The 27,478-nt window shown below is 37.4% G+C and overlaps 1 protein-coding gene across 3 annotated transcripts; it reads left to right on the forward strand.

Annotated features, from left to right (window-relative positions):
• Positions 1–27,473, forward strand: AMP1 (Peptidase M28 family protein). 3 transcript variants are annotated; one of them, XR_014342473.1, is made up of 10 exons: positions 1–1,149; positions 14,276–14,518; positions 16,082–16,234; positions 16,366–16,434; positions 23,540–23,627; positions 23,981–24,064; positions 24,171–24,364; positions 24,518–24,631; positions 26,657–26,791; positions 27,162–27,473. XR_014342473.1 is itself a non-coding variant. In XM_028261058.2 (10 exons), the coding sequence occupies exons 1-10, from the start codon at positions 16–18 to the stop codon at positions 27,345–27,347; spliced, it is 2,295 nt and encodes a 764-aa protein (XP_028116859.2). In that variant the 5' UTR covers positions 1–15; the 3' UTR covers positions 27,348–27,473. The 3 variants fall into 3 exon arrangements, 1 of the variants encoding a protein (XP_028116859.2); XM_028261058.2 differs by having other exon boundaries at positions 24,171–24,259; XR_014342474.1 differs by lacking the exon at positions 24,171–24,364.
• The last annotated feature ends 5 nt before the right edge of the window (positions 27,474–27,478 follow it).

A 27,478-nucleotide genomic window follows, 5' to 3' on the forward strand; every position in this document is an offset into this window, starting at 1 on the left:
CAATATCTTTTTGTCATGGTTGTACTAGTGAACCCCACTAAAACTCATCAGTTACCTCCGTCATCACCACCCTGGAAAGCTACAAAACCACTTTATCGTGGCAACACCTGGAAGCCCAAATCTATCGATTTCTCCGTAAGATCAAAGATGGCACAATCGTTCTCCACAACCATTGCAAAACCAACTTCCATTTTCACTTCCACACCATCATCACCCTTGTGTACCCTTGTGTTTGTGGTTATCCTCTGCATTCTAGGACTCTATACCCTACAACATCACCACCGCCCAGAACCACAACCAGTGTCCAACTCCACACCAAAGCAATCATCATCCAAAAATGACTTCCGAGACATATTCCTCACCGCCGCTACCAACAACACCCTTTCCTCCTACCTCCGAGCCCTCACACTCCATCCCCACCTCGCCGGCACCCCACAGGCGGTCCAGACAGCCCTCTACGTCGAAACCCACTTCAGGGACCTAGGCCTCCAGACCCACGTCAAGCACTACAATGCCCTCCTCTCTTATCCTACGCACGCGTCCCTCTCTGCGCACTTTAGCGACGGCACCATCAAGGACGTGGCCTTGGCCGAACAGGGTGTGGCTGGAGACGACGACGTCGTGCGGCCTTACCACGCCTACTCGCCGTCCGGGTCGGCCTACGGCAGGGCTGTGTTCGTGAACTACGGGAGGGAGGAGGACTATCGGGCTCTGCTGGCGCAGGGGGTGAGCGTCTCAGGGTGCGTGGCGGTGGCGAGGAGGGGGGACTTGTCCAGGAACTCGGTGGTAGAGAAGGCGGCGGAGAAAGGGATGGCGGCGGTGCTAATGTACGCCGAGACGGAGGGCTTTAGTGGCGGGGTGGAGAGGGGGACGGTGATGAAGGGTTTGGGGGACCCACTGACCCCTGGTTGGGCCAGTAGTAGTGTTGATGTTGATGTTGATGTTGATGGAGAGAGATTAGGGTTGGATGACAACGAGGTTGTGAGTAGATTTCCAAAAATACCCTCTATGCCGATATCAGCCGACTCGGCGGAGACCATTTTAAGGTCACTTGAGGGGGCCAGGGTGCCCTATGAATGGAGGGCTAACCTAAAGTCCAAGGTCGCAAGGGCTGGTCCTGGTCCTACCATGCTCAACTTCACTTATCAGGTTGGTTGGTACACAGATTCTCTTTTCCATACGCCGGCAGAGTTGGTAATTGTTATTTATTTATTTATTTATTTTGATCAGGGTAATTGCTATTATTATGACTTCTAATGTATTGGAGTTGTCTGTTTGTACTATTGTTATTAGAGTAATGGTAAGAATTTTAAAGGTTTTATCAATATTTTTATCAAGGTACTGTTATGGTGTGCAACCCTTAAGGTTGGTTGCACACCATATGCAACTAACAAGGGTGTAAGTGGAAGGTATAAACATAAAACAGGACAGCAAACAGAAAAGCGTAAGTGTAAGGCTTAAGTTGCACACTTAAGAACAGTTTTTTTATCAAATGTTTGTGGGACCCACATATGAGTATACACCCGAGCCCTTCGATAAAACTATTGATAAAACATATGGAGCTTTCAATCTACATTTGTGATTTTTTCAAAATATCTGAAAACATGATAAGATTTAACCCCTTTCAATTCTCTCAAACCTAAATTGTTTCAAATAATTGTCATGATGACACATGTAATGCTTGTTCACCATATAATTGGATTAAAATATGTCAAATTTGGTCAAATTCGACATATCTTTAATATTCAGGGAAATTACATAAAAGAAAGTTCAAAGTTTGACTTTAATAACACTCTGGTCTAGCTTGAGCGACTTTGATAACACATTGAGCCCTTGAGTTTTCTAATGTTTCAATTTAAACCTTTCTAATTTGGTCTCAATTTAAACTTTCTTTTTTGTTTAGACCACTAACGAAAAGGGGTAAAATTTGTCAATTTGCCCTTCAGTATACATATATTATATATAATACAGATTCAAAAATATTATTTACTATCAAAATTAATTATTAATTATTTGTTTAAGAGTTACTATCAATTTGCCCATAGCATGAAATTGTGCTAGTAAATATACATATACATATATGATACAGACACCATAAACCATCTTCTTCCTCCTCTTCCTCCTCCACCACCACCACCTGCAGATCCTCCACCAACTTCCCACTGCCACCCTTACAAACACAAGTCTACCTCCACCTTTCCACCAAAATCTCATTTTAATAGTTAATCCCTTCACTTCCACCAAAATCTCATTTTAATCCCTTCACTTTCAATTGTACCAGTTAATCCCCTACACTTTTTAGTTAAGTTGCAGTCTCACTATTCAATCCATCTACTATTAACAAAGTTGACGGAATTTGTCATTTGAAACATATGTGACATTTTTGTTTTTTCATTGGCACTCTTCCACTTTCACTAAAATCTTACTTTATTTCTTACACTTTCACAAAAATCTCACTTTAGTCACTCCACTTTCAATTTCCGTTAGCTTTATGAACGGTAGATGGACGGAAGGGTGAGACTGAAACTTGACTTTAAGTGTAGGAGGTTGACTATTACAATTGAAAGTGAAAAGACTAAAGTAAGATTTTGTTGGAAGTGTAAGGGTACTGAGTGCAATTTACCCAACAAACTACCAATGAATCTAAGTAAGATCTAACAAAACAAACAAATTAGAGATGAGATTTTGACGTTGGAAAAACCTCAATTGGAAGGCAAAAGCGTCTTCAGAATCCACCAAAAGGTCTTTAACAATTGCCTTTGGAATCTACCAAAGGTGTTTAAATTTGCCTTTAGAATCTACCAAGGATTTCATCAAGGAATGAATGATTTGATGATTGAAGACTTGGAGTTACTTGATCCATGCTCTATCATCCTCATATCTTCATACAAACTTGAGGCACTGAAAAATTATCTCTAGATGGATCTGGTCCATTTGGAACAATTTTGGTACATCAAGAAAGAGAAACCAAGTGCTTAGATTTGGAAATGATTGAGGTTTGCATTTTTATAACTAATTGTGCTGACCTTGATTTCACAAGCCGTCTCTTCACTGCTCTGGTGGTGAATGCATGCTCTTTGTATTTGGTAATAGACTCTGAGATCAAAAGATGTTTAGAATACCGTTGGATCACTGCTGGACCACTGGTCCAGCGGTTGATCTATCTATCTTGCTTCTTCACGTTGTTGAATCACGATGACTTTAATTCTCAGCTTAAGTCCATGGGAGGGATTCACACTCACAAATACAAGTACATGGACTATCTTACCATGTTTACAGGATTACAATATAAGCAACTGATTGTCAAACAGGATTGCCAAGTCTAAATCCTAACATCCATGCTTCATAGCTTTAGCCCCTTTTCACTCATGTTTCTTGTTTTCATATCCAATAACCTATAACATCTTACTATGTTAACATTGTAGGAGTGGAAATTCCTTTCGTATTTCTCTATTTTGTGGGTCTTGCGTACAAACGATCAAAATGCTTGAATGAATAACCGTTAGATTTGTGTATTATTTTCTCAAACATTTTGGTTTCTTGACAACATGATTTAAAGTTGATATATTTGAAGTCCTGCTGATTTGAAACTCTTCTACTAAATTAACCTATTAGACGATTGGTAAATGCCCCGCCCATAGGTTCGTTTGTCATTGGGGCTTACAATTCACCTTATGACTCATTCGTTTGGTCAAGTGTTCTCCTTACGTTGATCAATAAATTCAACACTGGAGTGAAGTGCAGGGCTTCCACATGTTTGACACCACGCGGCATGTCAATTTTTTTAAAAATATATATATTTTTTTTGCAAGGCACATTGGGGCACTTTATAGACATGCGTTGTAACACCTCTAATGTTATTGCATGACATATGCGTGTTTTGTTCCATGCTTAAATGCTTGAGTTGCATTAGTACTTTGATATTTGAAATACTTTGAATTGAAATATGTTTCGGTAGGAAATGAAATGAAATTTAACGTTGTGTTTGGTTTGGGGATTTGGAGAGGGATTTGGAAAGGGAAAAGGTGTGTGAAACTAAATGAAATGTAAGTATATTTTATTCGCATTTCACTTATCTTTTTCCTTTCCCTTTCCATTTCCATTTCCATTTCCAAATCCCTGCTCAAATATCCCAACCAAGCACATCGTAAGGCTAAGTAAAATCTAGAAAGTTTCCTTTTTGAACCTAGTATGCTCATGTGTGCTCATAATCCTTAATCAAGGTGCTTAATTATATTGGTCTAACGAACTAAACATTTTCATACATTATGTGAAAACTTAATTGATATTAGTGCTAATTAAACGTGATTAATGTAATTGATCCAGATTAATTAACCTTAAATATGATTAATTAAGTGTGATTAGTGGCCTAAATTTGATTAATTAGTACTAACACAGCTTAACTAGTGTTAATCTAGATTAATTAAGTTAGTGGTGCAATTAGTAGAGACAAGTAGGCACACCTCTCAATTGGTATTGCCACCTCCACCTTTATATTTGATATATAACTATTGCAGAGACAAGTGTCTCTTCAAGTAAATTAAATAAAAACAAAAGAAGAGAGAGAAAATCTACTGGAAAAAGAAAGAAAAGAAAGGAGAAAACAGAAGAGAAGAAGAAAAAGAAAGGGGAAAAACTTGGACTCTTGACCTAGAGTTGTTCTTAGCTTGAATCGAGGTAATATTCATGTTCTTACACCTAATTTTAACCTTTTAATCGGTTGATTTTTGTTTAGAGATGATATTTTTAGGGAAAAATCAAAGAACTTAAGTTTTCACACTTATATTAATTGAATTTAAGCTTTTGAGTTAGAAAAGCCCTACTTATTACAGAATTATAATCTGACAGGTTGCAGTCTTTTGACCATATCTCCTAAAATATATGGAATTTTAATGTCAAATTGCTATCACTAGAAACTAGACATGTGGAGCTACAATTTAGACTCAAATTTTGCCTAAATCCAAGTTTGTATGAAAGAGTTAATACTCATTTGAAAATGACTTCTCTTTGCTGGAAATTAGTGCACAGACAATAATTTTGGGCCAACTTTGATTGAAAATCTGTATTAATTGGAAAATAAATAATTTGTGTGGCCTAAATCATTGGAAACATATGCGAGTTTAATTTCTAATGTACCAAACGGATCTTGATTTCTAGTTTTCTGGTGAGAGATATAGTTGTTTCACTAAAAAGTGTCAACGCTGCCTGCACAATTCAAATTGCTCTAAAATGGTTTCAATATTATTTTTCTTCATTTAATTCAAGCTCAAATCACACACAAGTTAATCCTAAAATGTTTTAAGACATTAGTGAGGGCCTAACTGACATATTTGAATCTTAATACACCTTAAACAAGTTAATTTAAGAAAATGAAGTTCAATTGCTCTAATTTTATTGAAATGGATTATCAACCAACGTGCATTGCATTATATGGTGTAGGTTAATTATATTTGGTTCTGACACTAGCCTCCGTTTGGCAAGAAAAAGCCCAGGCTTTTTTGGCTAAAATAGCCACAAAAAACAAAATAGGCTATTTTAGCCACAAAAAACAAAACATCAAATCCAACCCATAATCATTACAATCCTCTCTCACAAAAAAAGTCAAAAAAGCCAAAAAGCCAAAAAGTCCTTCCCAAACCAGGCTAAAATAGCCCAGGCTAAAATAGCCAAAAAGCCAAAAAGCCAACCCACTTCCCAAACGGAGGCTAGAAAGACTTGAGGTGAATAGTATTCCTTTAAAGTTAATTTGAACTTCTATTTTGAATGCTTAAAACTTTGTTTGATCCATTGTATTGAAATGTCCTAAACTAATGGATATCCTATGATTATGTTGAAGTGAATATATACATGGTATCCTTGTTTAGTCCTAGCTATTAGGAGACAGAAAATATACTAGTCGCAGTTGTTTGAGATCAGTGGGTTTGTCTAACTGGAGTCGACCTGGTTATTCCATTTGTTAGTACCGATCCAGATGTTCATTATCATTGTTTTGAAATGAACTGTATATGACTATTTTATTCTCAAACTGCTTAAGCTCTCAATTTAACTATGTTTTTATTGTACGAATGCTGATATCCATTATTTTACACCTTTGTGAATCTCTCGAACTTCGGTTACTCTCAAAAACTACTTGAGGGGACTAACCCGAGGGGAAAGAAGATTGCATTTGTCTCAACCAAACTGTACGCGAGAGCAATATTCAATGTGGTCCCTAAAGGCCATGTGACAACTTTATATATGTTTGCTTGGCCCCCAAGCTGGTCTAAGTGCCTATAAATAGGCACCCATATTTCAAAAGCCCTAATTCATGCTTGAGTAAGGATATTCACCAAGAGTGGGGGGTAGTGGTGCTTAAGTATATTCTACCATTCTCTCTCTACTCTGTTTGCCTTGCTTTCATCCAACAGTATCTCTCTCACCATCTCCATCTTCATCTTCTTGTACCAATCATTCACCAGTGTCACCTCACCATTTCATTACCTTCCATTATTACACTTTCTCCATTTGAACCCCTACAGGAGCGTTGGTGCTCCTTAGATATTTTGTCATACGCAGGTGGGTGCAGGATAAAGGATTTGTTAATTAGTTGTATAAACTTTGGCAAATCTTAGGAACATGGGGATTAAAGTCCAAAATTGCTAGACTTCACCCACTTGGCCTAGTTGTGCATGTCATGACTTTGTTAGTTAATTATGACTTCAGTACCTTTTCGTTGGATTTATTTGTCGCTAATCCAACCATTGGATTAAATGTAATTCCCATCGTTATCATGCATGCTGAAAACTAAATCAATTGGAAATTCATAACTAATCCATGAATCCTATGTTTAAGTTAGTATTTTATTTAGAGAAATGTGAGGTCATGCATTATACACTTGCCTACATCCAATCAATTTGATATTTGACATGAATGATAACCACGATAAATGTATTTAATAATGTTTGGTCAAAATCAAACAAAAAATTATTGACGTATAAGAATTGTACCCTAGATCTAAGTTGAAATTCCTCCTATATATGTATGTAAGGTGTAATTATTAGATTCTTTACATACCCACTTTACAAATTGGTGATGGGGATCAGGAGAGAGGGTTGCGCACTTATTTTAGGCGCAGGAGGCATTAGTTTAGGAATTTTAGTTTTATTAAAAATCTGTTTCTTTGTTGGATTATTTTTAGTTATTTATTTTATTTTATTTTATTTTCTCTATACATAGAGTGAATGGCTGGTGCAGCTGGCAAAGCGCTGGACCTCAAGAGGTCATCCAGCTCAACGATCTCGGTTCAACCCTTGGGATCCCTTTCTTCCTTCACCTCCCAGTCCCCCTCCCCCAAACCAGAGAGAGAGAGAGAGAGAGTAGCTATATATACATAATCTCTCAGACCAAAGAAGAAGAAAAGAGAGTGCTATATATATACGGGCTGTATATTGGAGAAACAAATGTTTTGCATAATTGAAATTGAACATTTTGGTTTAAACATATGTGCAGAATTCCCCCTCTTCTCTCTTCTTCTTGCTTAATCTTTCTTCTTCACCTTGGTTTTACACCAGTTAGTTTTAGTGGAAAATTCACCCATAAATTTACTCTTTATTCTTTACTAATAAAGTGAGAGGTACATGTGTAGTTTAGTTTCCTTCCCCTGTTCTTGACAACAGTTACCCTTTTGTTCATACTATTTTTCTTTTTTCTTTTTTTTACAAGTTACCCTTCTCTTTGCACTCTTCTATTTCTATGTCTTTTGGCTTTTGTTTCTCTGTTCCCCATTTGTTTTTTGGCAAATAGTTTGTGAATTCCTGTCCTTTTTTTTTTTTTTTTTTTTTTGGCGAGGAACCCTGCTCCACACATCACACTTCCTAGGTAAATGTCGGATATATGCCCGCAAGACACAAATATCAAATGGAGTGAAACACCTAGCAAGAGTCTCTCTCTCTCATGCAGGCCACAAGAAGATCAAGAAAGGGTATTTAAATAAACAATAAAGTTTGGAATTTGCTTAGTTTCAAGCCAAATCCACTTGAGGCCAATTGAAATAATGCACATAGTCAACTTATTAGTCTGAGTAGGGTTTTATTTGTGTTTTTTTAGGTCAAATATGTTGTTGATCCGTTTTAAATATTTTTTCTTCAAGTTTATAGATCAGCTGTATTTTGGTAATTGGAAAAATTTCTGAACATGGGCTGTAGGGTAGTCACATTATTTACTTTATGTAATTGGGTTTTTATTTAGGGGCCTTATTTGGTTTTCAAAATTTAATGTCTCAATTTCCAAGTAGGAAGTCAAAATCATAAGATAGGAAGCTCTCTAAACTCTACATAAAACCATGTAATATTTCTAGTTCAAAAGAGTAGAGTTCTAGAGAATTTATGAAGCTTTTTAAGGTCTATTATTGTGAGATGACTTATGAAATGCATTGGCAAGTCTCTTTCCTTTATTTATTTATTTTTTTAATGTTTTAAATTTTTTTGGGGGCACGGGGGCACTTTTAGCATCTAAATCCACAAAACCAGAACTGTATAAATCATTATTCAACACTTGAGCATCATAGTTTCTCAATCCTAGCACCTGAGCATTTTAAAAGAATAGGTCCCAAAATCTTTTCCTTCCATTACTCTTTAATTACTCCATATTAGAATACTGAATATTTTTATCATCTTTTTTTGTTACAAAACTCAAGTAAAATAAGCCAAATGGCCTTCTTTTTTCCGTGTCAATAGTTTTGGGCTCACTACTTGGAGAGTGTACGCCTCTCTCTCTCCCTCTCTCTCTCTCTCCATTTATATTTTTTGTGTATGGAGAAAATAGATTTTGATTTGTGGTGATTCGAACATAAATTGCTGTTTGTTAGAATTTCCCATCTTTACCTTCACCTACTCCACTACACACTCCACTTCACCTACCTCCACTTCACCACACACTCCACTTCACCTAACCCACTATCACCTCCACTACACCTACTACCACATTTTCTTCTATATATAGATTGTATAGGAATTGTATAAATCAATCTTGTAACAATCAATCAATCAATAATACATTATATTTTTCATGGTATCAGAGCTTGGTTAAGAAATTAGTGATTCCGCTTCACCGGCGGGCGGCAGCCTCACCTTGGCCGTCCGCCGGACAAACCCAAATTTTCAAATTCTCTCTCTCCTTCCTCCATACCCTCACCCACATACCAGTGCACAAACCTCAACCTCATTACCTGAGATCTCGAAGAAGCAGAAGCCGTACAAACGTAGCGTCATGTATAGTCGCCAGCGTCTTCCTCCTCTTCCTCGCCAATCAGACAGATCAGACATCAAAGCTTGTTTCTCAGTCTTTCCAGAGAGAGAGAGTGAAATTGCTGGTGATAAATCCGATTCTTTCTCGGAAGTCTCTCACTCTCGATCATCACAGTCGTCTCTCTCCATTCTGTCCTTCAAAATTCTACAAATATGCAGAAAACTGCCCAAGCATGGTTCGCTGGAGGCCCCAGTAGCAGCAACGATCTGCAGAAATCGTCGTCGTCTTTGCTCGCCGATTGGAATGCTTACGCAGCCGCCAAAGAGTCCGAAGACGCAGATTCCAGCTTAGGCTTCGATCTCGTGGCCGCCGTAGTCTTCGTCCTCCTCTCCGCTCTCAGATCCACCGGAGACCCCTCTCCATCGTCAGCGTTCCAATGCCCGTTTCGTCCCACCGCCTCGACAGAGATGACCAACCCCTTTTGGATTCTCGAGATCGAGAAGGGAAGCAAGAAGACATTTGCTCTTCTAGTAAAACTGCTCCACGCAAGAATAGCTCTCGTCTGTTCCCTATTACCTGCTTTGGCGTGGATCTAACTCAAGGTTCTGAAAAGCGGTTGCGGTCGCCGTAACGGTGGCGGTGACGCGGTTGCGGTTGCGGGGTGTAAAGGCCGTAGTGTAACGGTTGCGGTAATCGGAACCGTGAATTTTTTTATTTTTCGCACAATTTGAAAAAAATTTACCGATACGCATATTTTTTTTCCATGATCATATTTATTGGGTTAAAAATAAATATTGATCAATTTTTGCAAATTTTTAAGTATGATCCAATATATTTCATATTTCTAAATCACTATAAACTGAGTTTTTTTTCATTTTATTTTAATAATTAATGACTTTATATTATACAAAAAATCAATCACTAACTATTATATATAAGATAAACAATGACAAAAGTAAGAGAATAAATAAAAGCCTAAATATATATATATATATACATATTTTAACCAAGCCAAATAAATAATGACCACACTTATTATTATTATTATTATTTTCAAACAATATATAGATAGACACACACAAACAAAATGATTTAGTGATAGCAGCTGAATAGAATAGCATAGGTCTTACAGTTTCAACAAATCAATAATATGTTCTTCATCTTCCCTCTTCTCTCTCTCTATCTGTTGCTCCTCCATTTTCTCTCTTCTATCTTCCCTCTTCTCTCTATCCCTCTTCCCCCATTTTCAGCTTTTTTTTTGTATTTTTTTTAAAGAAACAATTTGGCACCGTTACGTAACGGTGCGTAACATGCCGTTATGGCTGTTACGGCACCGTTACGACCGCTACGGCAGCCGCTACAGCCGACACACCTGTGAATCTCAATCACACTGCAAAAGCGGCCGTAACGGGTGGCGGTAACCGCCAAAACCGTTACGTAACGGCGTTACGTAACGGTTGCGGCCGATTTTTAAAACCTTGATCTAACTCCAGAACAAAAAAAAAAAAAAAAAAAAAAAAAAACATGGGGGCACCCACTCCATCTCTTTCTCTTTAGTCGGGCACACACACCCAATTCACTCACACCCATCACCGCCCACTTTATTTTTTAATCCAAACTTTATTTTTTTTTAAAATAAATAAATCAAACACTTTACAAATTTGCACAACACCCATCTTTTATTCATCTCCGGGATCAACCCCGTTCATATTTTTACACAAAAAAAAAAAAAAAAAAAAAAAAAAAACACCAACAGAGTTGTTTTCTTTTCTGCAGACGGCCACCCACCGACCTCCCTTCTTCGCCTATTCCGCCGGTCTCTTCTTCTTGCCTCCGTCCTGGGCGGCCCTTGCCGGTGTTGCCTCCGTGTTTCCCACTCCACTGGGCCCGATCACTACACCCTGCTCCTCCACTACAGCATATGGCGGACCTCCAAATCGGAACATCACGGTGGCCTTCCGCTTCAGCTCCTTGTTTTCTGCCCTTAGCACGCTTATCTCTGCTCGCGCATCCTTATACATGCGTTGGAGCAGAGCCAGCTGGGCGTTTAAATGCTGCACCTCATTTGTCCTACTCTGCAGCCGGTTCGACAAATTTGTGACCGCCGTCATGGTTTCCACGCATGACTTCAGAGTATACTGATTAGCCTCAATATCAGTTTGCACCGCCATTTTTTGCTCCACCGACCGCATCGGAAAGTTCAATGGAGCAAAACCAGAGGTGTTTGGTTGAGGTTCACTGGCCACCGCACCAGTTATTTCTCCTGTGGGCTCGTTCAGTTCTGGAAAGAGAGTGAGCAGGTTCTGGGTAGCTGGACGGGAAGAAGAGGCCATGTTTTTGGGTTGCTAAGTGTTTCCGAGCAGGGTTTACAGAGTATTTCAGACTGCCAAAATTCATAGGTTTTTTGCCTCAGCCTCAGCCTCTGTCTTATAGCCGAGGCAGCCACGCGCATCGCGCGCCTCTTACCACCAGCCGACAAACGGGCACGCAAGCCAAGGCGCCCACGTGCCTCGCCATCATGTCCGGCACACCTTTTGATGAATTGGGCACGCCTTTTGATGGCACGCCTTTTGACATAGATTGGGCACACCTTTTGAGGGTGCGACTTTTTAAGGGTCCGACAAGACTCTGTAAACTGTCCCGACATTGATTCCGGTTAGCTCCTTTATGGGTCCGACAAGACTCTGTAAACTGTCCCGACATTGATTCCGGTTAGCTCCTTTATGGGTCCGACAAGACTCTGTAAACTGTCCCGACATAGATTCCGGTTAGTTTCTACAAGGGTCCGACAAGACTCTGTAACCTGTCCCGACATTAATTCCGGTTAGTTTCTACAAGGGTCCAGCAAGAATCCGTAAACTGTCACAACATTGTCTTCTACAACGGTCCGACATGACCCCATAAACTGTCTTCTACAACGGTCCGACATGACCCCATAAACTGTCTTCTACAACGGTCCGACATGACCTCATAAACTGTCTTCTACAACGGTCCGACATGACCCCATAAACTGTCTTCTACATCGGTCTGACACCACCATACAGTGTCCTCTACAACGTTATGACACCCCATACAGTGTCTTCACCAACGGTCTGACACGACCATACAGTGTCTCCTATCCTTTTTTATTTTTATGTATTTTCTTGTTTTGTTACTCTCTCCAAACTCAAGTTAGTTAGTTTCTCTCCTCCTTGAGTTTGCGGGGGGCTGTTAGAATTTCCCATCTTTACCTTCACCTACTCCACTACACACTCCACTTCACCTACCTCCACTTCACCACACACTCCACTTCACCTAACCCACTATCACCTCCACTACACCTACTACCACATTTTCTTCTATATATAGATTGTATAGGAATTGTATAAATCAATCTTGTAACAATCAATCAATCAATAATACATTATATTTTTCACTGTTCTTCTTTGGGTACCAGTGGAGAGGTGTAAAGTATGAAAATGAGAAGAGAGTGATTATGAGGTAAAAAGAGCAGTCATACCTGACCGTTACAAAGGAGGTAATTGGGTGCTTCTGTCCTTGCAGCCTAAATCCACATGTTGGATAACAAAACCATATACATAAACTAAGACAATTTAACTTTTTTCCTGGTTTCCTGTGCAATGAATAATTGGTTACTAGTATTCATCTTTTTCCATCTTTTTCTTTCTGTTAGGTGTTGTTTTAAAATACCATAGCAATATATTGTTTTTTTAAGGCCTCGTGATCATAGTTTATTCACTTAAGGTGGAAGCAGATTTTTCTGTTGATAAATTTACACATGTATCAATGATATTTGTATTTTGTTGTTACAAAGCATTATCTTTTAGATATGTGGCTATCTCGGGAAAACTGCATTGACCTCCCCTGAGGTTTGGAAAAAATACTGTAAGCTCCACAGTTTTAAGATAATTACACTGATCTCATTTTTAGTGAGGTTAAATGATCGAAAGCAATGCAGATGGAGCGAAAACACAAAAATAAACAACGCAAAGTATACATTTTCATGTAAAAGAGAGGATAACAACATTTTTCATCCATATAACTAACAAATTATTGATGAAAAGGGGGCTATGTGTTATATGAGTTCAAATCTCAAAGGATCTCAATGTAATTATGTCAAAATTGTGGGGCTTACTATATTTTTTCCAAACCTCAAGGGAGGTTAGTGTTATTTGCCCATTTAAATTTTACTTTGATTCAGATTAGTGTTGCATGTTTCATTATAGATAAGTTTGTTGTAGTCAACAATCATTCTTTACCCATGATCTCACGGTTGAGCCCATTTAAGTGTTCAACAATATTCTTCAGATATGTGTTTGGTACATGCTTATAATTTGTGAGTGAACTATAATATGGCAGTGTGTAAATATAGATGTTTAATTGCTGTATTTCTCATCACCATCATTTGAAAGCCTTAGCTTTTCACGACATTTTGGATTACAAAGTATGAATGAAGTTGTAGATGTCAAAATAGATTTGAAGTCTTGTTACAGCCGTTTACCATATAAAAATCCTAGTTCATTTTTTAATTTTTTTCTTACAGTTATTTTATTTTATTTGTTTGTGTTATTCGTGCTGTTAATTGTACGGAAAATCTCAAATTTATTATAGCATGGTAGTATTTACTTTCACAGCCATTGATGCCGTTGAAATGTCTGGAACAGCAAAATAGTTTTTTTGGCAGTTCAATTGAGAAACTGAGTTGACTGGTTGATCGAGATGCGTTCGCCTTTGTGATATGCAATACTCAAAACATATTATTTAAGCGTTCCTTGGAAAAATCTGTCATAGTTGACATTGTTAAAGCATTATGGTGGCTCTTCACTATTATTTCTGTTTACAACAATTAGAAAGATCCACATAACGGTGTGAAAATTAATTAGATTGGTGTCATGTGCAATGCATATAAATGTTGCCTCACCATATTATCTCTATTGTATTACCAATTCCCTATTTCATTTTTTATCCTATGGTTTTAAAATCCACAAAATTATTTGAATTTGGTGTGTTTTTTGATTGGAAAACATTCTTTTGTTTCTTCTCTTTTCAGGGTGTGAAAAAGATGGCAACAATTCATAATGTTTTTGCCATCATAAGAGGATCAGAAGAGCCTGATCGCTTTGTATTGCTTGGCAACCACAGAGATGCATGGACTTATGGGTCTGTTGACCCCAATAGTGGAACTGCAGCGTTACTTGACATTGCTCGTCGATATGCTCTTCTTCTGCGCTTGGGGTGGAATCCTCGAAGATCAATTGTTCTCTGCAGTTGGGATGCAGAAGAGTTTGGGATGGTAGGTAATGTTCTATCTCAGTCTGTCACCAGCTGTGCCATGGCATCTGGTGATAGGATCAGGAGGTCACTCTCTGAATCCTCAATTGAAAGTTTTGGAAGTTGGAAGATGAATTCAACTGTCTAGGATAACACTATTATTAATCTATGATGCTATATGTATGAAATGTCAGAAGTATTTGTGCATGCTATATTCTGTTGACAAAAAAGCATCTTGTGAACACACTCCTAATTTTATATGGTATATTAAGATGAGTGAATACCAGACCCTTCATGGGATGAGAGAACCTATGTGGTTAATTCTCTATTGAATGTTTGCATTTGCCTTCCTGTTTCACATTGTTAGAGGAGACGATGCTACTGTTAGGCCTTTTTGGGGGTAGCATTTGGTTTGGGATTTGGCCGAGGTGTATTATATTTTCATGATTCTATCAATAGCAAAAACTTTGAAAGTTTCTGATGGGAATGTGATTAAATGCCAATATTTGTGCATGCTATATTCTGTTGACAAAAGAGAATCTTGTGAACACAGTCCTAATTCCATATGGTATATTAAGATGAGTGAATACCAGACCCTGCATGGGATGAGAGAACCTTTGTGATTCATTCTCTATTGAATGGTTGCATTTGCCTTCCTGTTTCGCATTGTTAGAGGAGACCATGCTACTGTTAAGCTTTTGGGGGGTTAGTGTTGGTTTGGGCTTTGGCTGAGATGTGTTATATTTTCATGATTCTATCAATAACAAAAACTCTCAAAGTTTCTGAATTTATTATCTCTCAATATTCATTCATTCAACAGTAAGTTTCTTCCTTGCATAATTCCATATGTATATACCATAACCAAATAAGGAATTGAAAGAAAAACAAGAAATAAATAAAATGGAAACAAATCCTAAGACGAAATCTTCTTGCTCCTAACATATGTCTCCAAGCCTTTCCTTTCCTTTCCTGATCCCCATCAACTTGTCGATTGACTTATCCCAAAAAAAAAAAAAAAAAGGAAAAAGGAGACACTGCTATTGCAAGTGTGCATCCATACCAGTAAGAAAATGTCCTAATAGCGATTTGTGTTGTTAGGCAATGACAATAACTTGTCGGTTGATTTATTCCCCCCCCCCCCCCCCCCCCCCCAAAAAAAAAAAAAAAAGAAAAAAAAAAAGGAAAATGGAGGAGACACTGCTATTGCAAGTCCGCATCCATACCAGCAAGAAAATGTCCAAATAACTCGCCTGATTTGTGTTGTTAGGCAATGACAACAAACCTGTTGTTATCATGGTAAGACAGAGAGTGGTGACATGTCTGGATACTGCAATCATCTAGATTAAAACAATGGTCTGCAGTTAATCCCACCTTTGGTTGTTAGATTCTGTGTATGTTAACAGTTAACACCCCCTCTTCCCCAGTGGGCTTCCATTTCCCTTTTGTTTAGAGTTGTATATGACCTCTTTTTGTCATTGTTTCTTAAAGATCTATGTTCTAATGCTCAAAATAGTTCCACTTTTAGTATTTTTTTTCTTTTAATTCTCAAAATTGATCTCATGTATTGTTGGTCTTGTGGTTTCAGATTGGATCTACAGAATGGGTTGAGCAAAACCTTGTGAATCTGGGATCTAAAGCTGTAGCCTACCTTAATGTGGATTGTGCAGTTCAAGGTCCTGGCTTCTTTGCTGGTGCAACCCCTCAGTTAGACAATCTCCTTGTTGAGGTCACAAAGAAGGTGGATCACGTAACTATTGATCATAGTAACAGGACAAATGTATCAAAATGTTCTGTGATCAATTTGATGATGGTACCTGGTATTTGACATGTGTCTCAATTGCGTTTTTTTTTTTTTAATAACTAATTCAGGTTAAAGATCCTGACTCGGAGGACGTGTCACTGTATGAGAGGTGGACAACTACTAACAAAAGAGTCAATGTAAGTTCACCATAATCTCTGCCTCTTTGACTGATTGAAAGGCACACATTAGCTGAAAGAAAAATACCCAAAAAGAAAATTAGAATGGTTTATTTTCTTGATGGTACAAGTGTTTTTCAAATGCTCCAAGAAAATGATATGATTGTCACTGTTTCTTTTCTGGGTATAGACTAATTCAGATGAGTTCATTTTTCTGCATCCTAAAATTTCTCTAGGATTCCAGTTAGTTATACTGTTTCCATTGTTTTGTATGCTCTTAGTGTAGCTCCATCTTGTTGTCATCTGTGTGTGCGCGGGCGCATGCGAGTGCATGGGTGCACGTGGAGAACGTATATATCATTTGAAGATAACAATTCCTTCTCCATTTTATTAATAGCTCATGGAATGAGTTGTGTAGTATGTGTGGAATTTTAGTTTATTTAGGAGTCCAATAATCTCTATGCTTATGGGAGAATACCAAACCAAACTAAGCCTAGTGTCCCACTCAAGTAAGGTAGGTTACATGGATTCTTTTTGTTCCATTTTTCGCTATCAAAGATTATATGCTCAATTAAATTATTATTTATTATTTATTTATTTTTAAACTATCACATCCCGTGTTAGTTTAGGTCTTTCCCTCTCCAAACATTTTCATTCATAGTGAACATATCACTATTCTTTATAAAAGATTAAGAGCATATATTAATTTTAGGAGGGGCAAATTGAAGAACTTTTCTAAAGTTATAGGTAAATAAATAATTACCAAAATTTGAGACCTTCTGAACCTATGGTAGATCCGCTAGTGACCATGGGATATCATTTTGAATGTGTGTAGTTAATTCATTCATGATTAAGGTAAATATAACGACTTCATGGGACCTATTGTAGGTGATCTAATTTAGTCACAACTCCATCATTCATATATTTTATCACATCAATGTACCCTTTGGTCACACTTTTTTTCTCCAACACCGACCGTCTTATATCTCTAGGTTTTTCTAAATCTATAAAAACTATTTGTAGATTCCTTCTTTTTTCTCTGTACTTTTCTATTAATTTTCTTAGTAAATAAATTGCAGAAAATAGGAATTTAATATAATTAAGAACAATGATTTTTTAGGATTTATTGTTTAATTATGATTTAATTATTGTAGTTTTATTTTTGATAACTTTTTAATTAGGGTTTCTTAGAAGGCTTGTAGGTGTTTTTGTAATGGATTTATAAGACTTGACTTGATATTAAAGCATAACAATGAATTGAGAGTTTTTGTTGGATATTGTTTAGTTTCTTTAGCTTTTCATTGATTTTTTTTTTTTATTTTAACTGCTTGGTTTGTTCCTATGTTATGGATCGCTCCAGTACATGGAACAAGAATATGGTACACCACATGTTCTAAATGTGGTACGATAGGGGTAGACTTGTATAGTTTACACTACAAGAATTTAAGGTGCTTCACGCTAGCATAATTTTGTTTTTGTTTTTGTTTGTTTGTTTGTTTGTTTGTTTTTTCAAATGAATCATGTGGCAATACATTTGTACAAGCATTATGACCCATTTGTAACCTTTTGTTATGTCAAAACTTCACTCACTTTAGATTTTAGTTCATCATGTTTGATTTTATTTTTTTCACTCCTAAGGCAACTTTAAGGAAATATATTGGAAAATGTTTTTGGGATCGCTAAGTTTACCGTTTTAAAACGATTGTGTACCATATCCGCAGAACATGCATTCCAAAAATTAATTTGTTAGGGTGTCAGAATTTTTCTGTAGCATTACTTTGTTCTAGTCTTGCATCACCCCTTCTATTAGTGGCGTGTTTAATGAACTATTGCGGCATGTGTAGGTTGGTAATAAGGTTATTCTGCTATCATCTACAATCTAGGAAGCACTCATATGAACACACAGACACGGACATGGCCCATGGGACATGGTGTGGATACATATTTTTATTTGCTATTTATTTAAATATTGCACCAATAAACAACCAAAAATAATAAACTATTAGATTGCAAAAGTGTCAAAAGCATTTAAAATAATAATGAATACATCATCTTTCAAAAATAAACAATAGAAAGTTAAACTTGTCCTAGGGCATGTATAGAGCCAGTACATACGTTGAGATGTTTCCCCAATGTGTTCAACAAGAAAAATAACAATAAAAAATTTGACAAGCCATGTGTTGTGTTGTGTCCAATACGCGTCCGATGTGACATTGACATGACTTCTAGAGATGTGTTTGTGCTTCATAGTATACAATGATAAATGCCTATCTTGATTAGTGATGACCTTATGTGTCTGGTATTTTATTTTCAAGTTTGGGAGCCTCATTTGCAGTGTCAAAATTTTTGATGTTTTAAGGGAGAAAAGCTGAAACGATGGGGAAGGAGAGATGGGGAAATTCTCAGTGATACCGTTTTAGCATTTGTGGCAGGATGAAGTCATCCTTGGAAGAGTGTTAGGAGATCAGGGATTCCCACAAATGTGGCTTATTTTATTTTAGTTTCTTAGTGATTTCATTATTATTTTAAATTAATTTGGATTGCAATATTGAATTTGATTCTTACAAGACAATTTGGGAAGAAGGGATTGGGTTATTCTTAACTTCTTTCACTGTGATGTGGCTCAAGATTTGCAGAGCTTTCTCCTTTCAATGTTTGGGTTAATTGGGTTATGTTGGCCAGAGTGTTTCAACTCAATGAGAGTTGGTCTCATGGGTGTTCTTTGAAGAAAGTGTGGAAGGATTAAAGGGTGGTACCCATGTGTTTGATGTTGTGTATTTGGAGGGGAAGGAATTGGTGTTCTTCTGACGATGTACAGACAGTGGTGTGTAGGATTAAGTTATCTGTACATTGTTTTATAATTTTTTGCTTATAGAAAAGTTGTGACTCTTGTTCTGGTAAAAAATTTGGGAGAGCTTAATTTTTAGGATTGGCTATAGTTTTGAGTTATAAGGGTAAATTACACTTTGCCCTTTTATGTTTGACCATTTTCTCACTTTGGCCCTTAAAGATTATTTTTTGCCACTTTGGCTCTTCGTGTTTCAAGTTTTTTCTAATTTACTTCAGATGTTAACTTATGTCTAAAATTAGTCAAAAAATGACACATTGACAACCATGTGACATAAAAATATTTTATTATATATAACTCACACTGCTGACACAAATCCAAAACTCAATATAATAATATATTTTTTATATTATGTGGCAGTTAATGTGGCATTTTCTGTCTAATTCTAGGGAAAACTTGAAGCATGAAGGGCCAAGTGAGAAAATGATCAAACATAAAGGGGGCAAAGTGTAATTTACCCTTTTTAATTTTATTATTATTTTATTTTATCTGTGGTCCTTGTGTATATGTATATGTCTACCGGACATGGGTGGCACCCCTTTTGGCATCTTTTTGATGTTGCATTTATACTTTACATCTATACATGTCATAATAAAAATAATGTCTCTTTTTCATTTTTGGAGGGGTTGATGTCGTTTTAGATGATATGGAAGGACATTGTGCGACTATTCGTCTCTTTTCGTCATGGACTAACAATAGTTTCTGTAAAAATTTATGTATTATTGATTGATGTTTATTAATTTATTACAATGATTCATGATTCCTATATATAGAAGAGGGTGAGTGTGTAGTAGGTAAGGAGTAGGTGAAGTGGAGGTGGTAGTGGTGTAGTGGGTTAGGTTTAGTGGAGTAGGTGAGGTGGTAGTGGTGTAGTGGGTTAGGTTTAGTGGAGTAGGTTTAAGTGGGTGAAGTAGGTGATAGGTTTTAACAGCCCCCCGCAAACTCAAGGGGGATAGGAACTAACCAACTTGAGTTTGGAGAGAGTTACAAAACAAGAAAATACATAAAAATAAAAGAGGATAGGTGACACTGTATGGTCGTGTCAGACCATTGGTGAAGACACTGGATGGTGGTGTCATAACGTTGTAGAGGACACGGTATGGGGGTGTCATAACGTTGTAGAGGACACTGTATGGGGGTGTCATAACGTTGTAGAGGACACTGTATGGTGGTGTCAGACCGATGTAGAAGACAGTTTATGGGGTCATGTCGGACCGTTGTAGCAGACAATGTTGTGACAGTTGTTGTGACAGTTTACAGAGTCTTGCTGGACCCTTGTAGAAACTAACCGGAATCAATGTCGGGACAGTTTACAGAGTCTTGTCGGACCCATAAAGGAGCTAACCGGAATCAATGTCGGGACAGTTTACAGAGTCTTGTCGGACCCATAAAGGAGCTAACCGGAATTAATGTCGGGACAGTTTACAGAGTCTTGTCGGACCCATAAAGGAGCTAACCGGAATCAATGTCGGGACAGTTTACAGAGTCTTGTCGGACCCCTAAAAAGTCGCACCCTCAAAAGGTGTGCCCAATCTTTCAAAAGGCGTGCCATCAAAAGGCGTGCCCAATCCATAAAAAGACGTGCCATCAAAATTTGCGCCCTCAAAAGGCGCGCCCACTTCATCAAAAGTCGTGCCCGACAGAAAGCGTCGAGCCATCAAAAGGTGAGCCGGAGACGCGCCGAGGCACGTGAGCGACAGAGTGGCGTGTCGGCCGCGTCGTCAGTGTTGATATAAACCAATGCGGAGGCTGTGCTTGAGGCAGAAGCGAAGACAAAAAAACCTGGGAAAAAACTTCTGAAAAACTTCTGAAAAACTCTTCATTTTTCTGAGAGAGATATTCGTTTTTCTGAGAGATTGCCTCTAAGAGCTGCAAATCTTGAAACACTCCCCTTCCGAACATTATCAGTCTGAAATTGCTATTTCGCTGAAACACTCAGCAACCCAAAAAACATGGCCTCTTCTTCCCGTTCAGCTACCCAGAATATGGCCTCTTCATCCCGTGGTCTACTCACTCTCTTTCCCGACCTCAACGAGTCAACAAGAGAGATAACTGGTGCGGAGGCCCGTGAACCTCAACCAAACACCTCTGGTTTTGCTCCGTTGAACTTTCCGATGCGGTCGGTGGAGCAAAGAATGGCAGTGCAGTCGGATGTGGAGGCCAATCAGTATACATTGAAGTCATGTGTGGAAACCATGACTGCGGTTACAAATTTGTCGAACCGGCTGCAGAGTAGGACAAATGAGGTGCAGCAGTTAAACGCCCAACTGGCTCTGCTCCAACGCATGTATAAGGATGCGCGAGCAGAGTTAAGTGTGCTAAAGGCGGAAAATAAGGAGCTGAAGCGGAAGGCCACCGTGATGTTCCGATTTGGAGGTCCACCGTATGCTGTAGTGGAGGAGCAGGGAGGAGGCAACTTGCTTGGTGGTCTAGGAAGCACGGAGGCAACACCGGCAAGGACCACCCAGGACGGAGGCAAGAAGAAAAGACCGGCGGCTGAGTAGAGAAGAAAAATCTCACTGTGGGTGTGGTAGTTTTGTTTTTGTTTGTGTTTGTTTGTGTGGGTTTTTTTTTTTTTTTTTTTTTTTGATGTAAAAGTGTGATCGGGGTTGATCCCCTGATATGAATAAAATGACAAGGTTGTGGAATGTTGTTGGTGTTATTTTGTGGTGTTGTTTTGTTTAATAAGAAAAATAAAATAAAAGAAAATAATGGATAAAGAAAATAGAGAAAAATATTTGTGGATGGGTGATAAGAAAAACAGGGATAGGGAAAATATATTATAATAAAAAATATATATATATATATATATATTAAAATAAAAGAAAAGGGTGAAAGAACGTGGATGAAATAAATTAAGAGAAAGGAGAGATATTCTGCTCGCGTTCAATGTTGCCAGATGCAAAAAAGGAAGAGTCGGGACTGGAGTTGAGAGCTTCGAGAGCCATTACAACTTAGTGAAGGTATGTGTAGAAAATAAGCGGAATAGGTTGAGGTCCGGCGGGCGGCCAAGGCGAGGTTGCCGCCCGCCGGTGAAGCGAGAAATACTAAGGTCTTAACCTTGCTCTGATACCATGTAAAAATTTATGTATTATTGATTGATGTTTATTAATTTATTACAATGATTCATGATTCCTATATATAGAAGAGGGTGAGTGTGTAGTAGGTAAGGAGTAGGTGAAGTGGAGGTGGTAGTGGTGTAGTGGGTTAGGTTTAGTGGAGTAGGTGAGGTGGTAGTGGTGTAGTGGGTTAGGTTTAGTGGAGTAGGTTTAAGTGGGTGAAGTAGGTGATAGGTTTTAACAGTTTCTTTCATTATTTTTTTAGATAAGTAAAATAATTTTATAGAAGGCACTGAAATCGGCGCATCCTGTTGTAATATGAGTGGGTTTCTGTCAGTTATTAAAGTAGTGTTTTTTTTAACTTCTTGGACTTTTGATTGACTAATGGAGACTCTTCCCTCAAAATTAACCTTATCAATCATATTGTTAATTTGTTTTCCTTCCTTTCTTTCCTTAAAAGATATAGATTTTTCTTTTAAATTTTTTTTTTTAAGGTGGCTGTGGAGCCAAGTTTCTAGCTGATTAAGATCAGCTTGGTGGATAAAGGATCAACCTTGAGCCAGACAGCCTAAAAAACTTTTAAATAAAACCTCCACCCCAGTTTGGCTCATATGTTTAACCAAAGCCATTTTTGCATTGGTAGTCTTCACCATCATACCTCTTATGGTCCCTTTGATCAGCATAATGTCACCAATTTGTGCAACCATTATCAAGCAACTGTAATGGTTGTTGCTGCTACCTTGATTATTTTTGGGGAAATTACATGCAGGTAGGAGAAGGGGGAAAAAATTATTAACACATGGGAGGTGCAAGTGTGTCTGTGGTAGGATGCAAATGAAAGACTGTGGGGGTGCAAGCTCCATGTGTTAGTTATTTTTTTCCCCTTCTCCCACGTGCATGTAGTTCCCCCATTATTTTTAACATTGCATTTTATTGGAACCAGGATGCATAACTTCCTATTTTACTTGAAATGCAATTTTCTTCTAGATTTCTTCCAAAATAATTTCAAATTTTGATTTGCTTAATGAAAGATCAAATATATTTTAAACAGCTTAAATTGGTGCCAAATGTTTTCACTTATTTACTATCATCTCCTTTGAGGAGATGTGAACTATTTGGATTTTCGTACAATTCTTGAACATATATATCAAATAAAAATAAAATAAAGAATCATACAACTGTTGTGGATAAATTGCATTTTGAGATTGTTGGGTTGCAGATCCAGAGACTCAGTGGAGTAGATTCAGATTTTGCTCCGTTTTTGCAACATGCAGGGGTTCCTTCTATTGATTTATATTATGGCAGAGGTACGTTGTTCATACCAGCACACATTTGATGTCAATTTGTGTTGCATAAATCAACTATAGTCCAGTGTAGGTGCAGTTGTTATCTCTTACTCTCTCTATGTTTGTGCGCACATATAAGAGCTTTATAGGTGCATTTAAGATTATCATATTCTTGTTATATTTAGCTATCAAGGAGGGGAAAAAAAAAAAAAGAACATTCTTGCAATGTTTGTCTATATGTTCTTGTCGTGATCATATGAGCCTTGCATGCCAAATGAATTTTTGGTAAAAAGCACTCTTATTTTATTTATTTATCTAAATTTTGTTAGGTGGTGCTAATGCCATTTATAGTTTAACTATTCATTTTTATTCAGATTTTCCAGTCTATCACACCGCTTTTGACTCCTATAATTGGATGATAAAATATGGAGATCCATTATTTCAGCGTCATGTGGCAGGTAAGCTTCCTAAGTCCTTTAGTCCAATATTCATAAATATTTGGGAATATGATCAGGGCACTATTAAAACAACTATCCATTGCTTTTCTTTTTTATGTCACCTCAGTCACCGGAGTCTGGGGACTTCTTGCACTTCACCTGGCTGATGATGCAGTTCTGCCTTTAAACTACATCTCTTATGCTGCTCAATTGCTGGTATAAGTGTTGTCTCAAGTTTCCAACATCCATCATTGGTTGGATTTACTTTATTTGATGTTGATGCCTCATTATTTGCTACCAGGGAGAAGGAAAAACAAGAGAGTAAGGGAGGCAGAGAGTGTGCATTAATGTTTGATGAAATCTCATGTTGTAGCTGGTCAAATTTATAAAAAAAATTCTTATTCAAATTCTCTTGCTTGATTTAAAGGACTGAATTTGATCAACTTTTTTGGTTTCAATTTAATTTCTATATAGGAGTATACAAATATGTTGAGCAACTTGTTGGAAGGGAGTGCCTCCGTACATCCTATAACTGCATCCATCCAGGAACTTGCCACTGCAGCTAAAGAAGCCGAGGAGGAAGCAAAGGTTAGATACAAAGTTTCTATGATAAAAATTTAATACTTTGCAAAAATGGAAAAAGCTTCTCTTTAGTTACAAGTTTTATGACCTTTATACAAGTACATTAAGTGTCCAGTGAAGAAGCATGAATACGGACATGAGAAATGTATGCTTCATGGTATGTGTTGCAGATGCAGCAATTGGCAAAATCTGAGGACACGTACACGGTGACAAAAAAATTTGTAGTTATTATATGGAAAGAATACAGATAGTTCAATTTCTATGTCTATGGTTATTATACGGAAAGAATAACAGATAGCTCAATTTTTATGTCTATATGTTGGGAAAGTTCTATTTTAATAAATCCTAGTACTTGCAAACAAATTGAAAGTTGTTATACAATTCCATGCTTCTTTTGATTGTAAAGTTATGTCCATACTTCAAATTTGTTTCATGTGTGTCCAAGAAACTTGTGTCAATTGTGAAAACTTAAAAGGGTAAATTACACTGACCTCACTTAAGATGTGGAGAAATTAGAGATAAGCCCACTTTTGACATAATTTCATTGTACACCCTCAACTGTTAACGCTGTTAAAGTACTTGAATTGACACTTTTACCCTTGGCAATCATATAAGTACTGAATATATTTTCTCTCAAAGCAATTATCTTCTTCTATGTCTCGTCTCCTTGAAGTACAAGGTGCCTTCATTGTCAATGCTGCCCTACACCAGCCACCCTCTTTTCCAGCTCTACCAGCACAACCATCCTTTCCCACTCCAGCGCCACCCACTCTTTCCCCCTCCAATGCCGTGACTGCCAAGCTGCCTACCCACTTTCTTCTGCATCCATTCTTCCCCCTCCAGTAGTTCCTCCTCCAATTAAAAACCTGATTGGATAACCCAACCCAAAGCGGTATGTGTGATGGGGGTTGTGATCATGGGTTCAGTGGGTTTCTGATGGAGGGCTTGCTGGGTCTCCAATGGGGGTTTGTTGTGTGACATACGCAATGTAGTGGTCCTATGTTGTGTGTGGTTGTAGAGATTGATAATGGTGGTAAGTGCTGGTTGTGCTTTGCATCAGGGGATGTGGTCAAAACTCAAGACACACAGATAATGGCGGTATGCATTTGTGGAAACCTTGTAATTAACGACTATGTTACTTTTCAACAATGACCCACAGATTTAAAGCTTGCAATATGTTTCTTTCCTTAATAATCTTTTTCTTTTTTATTCTTTTTTTTTGAACATGGTTGTGTATTCTACAATTTTTGTGATGGAGAGAGGAGGGAGAGGAAGATTGGAGAGGAGAGAGAGAGAACAAAATGGTATTTTGAAGATTGTTGTTATGATTGATTAAAGTTGTTGAAGATTGCAGATGTTTATTTGATATATTACGTGCTACTACTTAATGGTGTTATGATGACCATATCTATATATCACATTTTGTCTGACTTGTCACTATTATATTGGTTTAATGGGTCCTACCAGTATTACGTTATGTGATTGGTTGATTTTATTAAAGAAATGTGGTATATAAGTAGTGTCATTTTTATTTTTATTTTTATTTTTAGGAAAGAACAAATTAGGCATTTAATGAAATATATGCTATGATGTAACCAAAAACGGTTATTTTGTTAACAATTCTTTAAAGTTTGGATCAGTTTGATAGGTAATGCTGAATTTAAGGGAGGTCAATGTAGTTATGTAAAAAATGTGGGCTTATCTGTAATTTATCCATACCTTTGAGGAGGTCATTGTAATTTACCCAACTTAAAAAAAGTAATAGGATATGTTTGAAGTGGACCCTAGAAGGCATGTCTGTGCTTAAAATAAATAAACTTGAAAAAATGTGAGTATTAAAAATAAATTCATAAAAATGACTGTTTGGAAAATTGTAAATCTAGTTAGTAAAATTTGTGAGGGGATGGGAGGGGAGGGCACTATAAATTACTTCCAACCTAAAGATCTATATTTTTCTACATTTGATATTTAAGAATTTATACAATTGATATCTTCTGAATTTTACTGAGCATCTGTGATCTTGATCTGAAGAAATTGAGAGGGGAAGAAACTCTGGGCAATGTTTTGGTGTTAAAGAAGCGTACATTAAATGATCGGCTGATGTCTGCTGAAAGAGGCTTCTTGGATGGAGAAGGGCTTCAAGGCAGGCACTGGTTCAAGCATCTGGTGAGGGTTCAAGCATCTTTTACCTAGTATGCATGCTAAAAGCCTATTGCATTTTATAATCACTGGACTGGACTTTGTTTTGAACAATATTTAGGTTTAATTACTGTCATTTGTGTTTCTACTTTTACTTGGTACTAAGCTTCTATCGAATTGTTATTATTTTTCAGGGTATAACTAATTAAAAAGAAAAAAGAAATAGAGAGAACCTTTACTTTCTTGAAATCTTTTAAGCTCTGAAGGAGATATGTTGAATTTTCTTTGTGACCGCAGTCCATATCAATTTTTAGAGACATGCGAACTGATAAATTGGTTGGTAATTCAAATATCATTCTTGCAGCTGTTGACTTAAATCACATTTTATTCAATGCAGGTTTATGGGCCCTCTTGTGACCATGAAAGTAAAATGCTTTTCTTCCCAGGAATATTTGATGCCGTTTATCAGTCCAGAAGAATGACAAACAAGAGGCAAGGGCAGGCAGCAATTCAGCATGAGATTTGGAGGGTTGCAAGGGCCATTCAAAGAGCTGCCTATGCTTTGAGAGGTGAACTCACCTGAGAAGCAGAGGGGGGGAAAAACAGTGAGAGAATGTAGGATTTGTGTAAATATATGTCCACTATTTTGTTACTATGTATATTTTTTAGAACAATAAATTATATAGATTTTGCTACTACATTCTCTGCATATGA

The sequence above is a fragment of the Camellia sinensis genome, chromosome 10 (genome assembly GCF_055761805.1).
Source record: "Camellia sinensis isolate YWXY chromosome 10, ASM5576180v1, whole genome shotgun sequence".
NCBI classification, from domain to species: domain Eukaryota; kingdom Viridiplantae; phylum Streptophyta; class Magnoliopsida; order Ericales; family Theaceae; genus Camellia; species Camellia sinensis.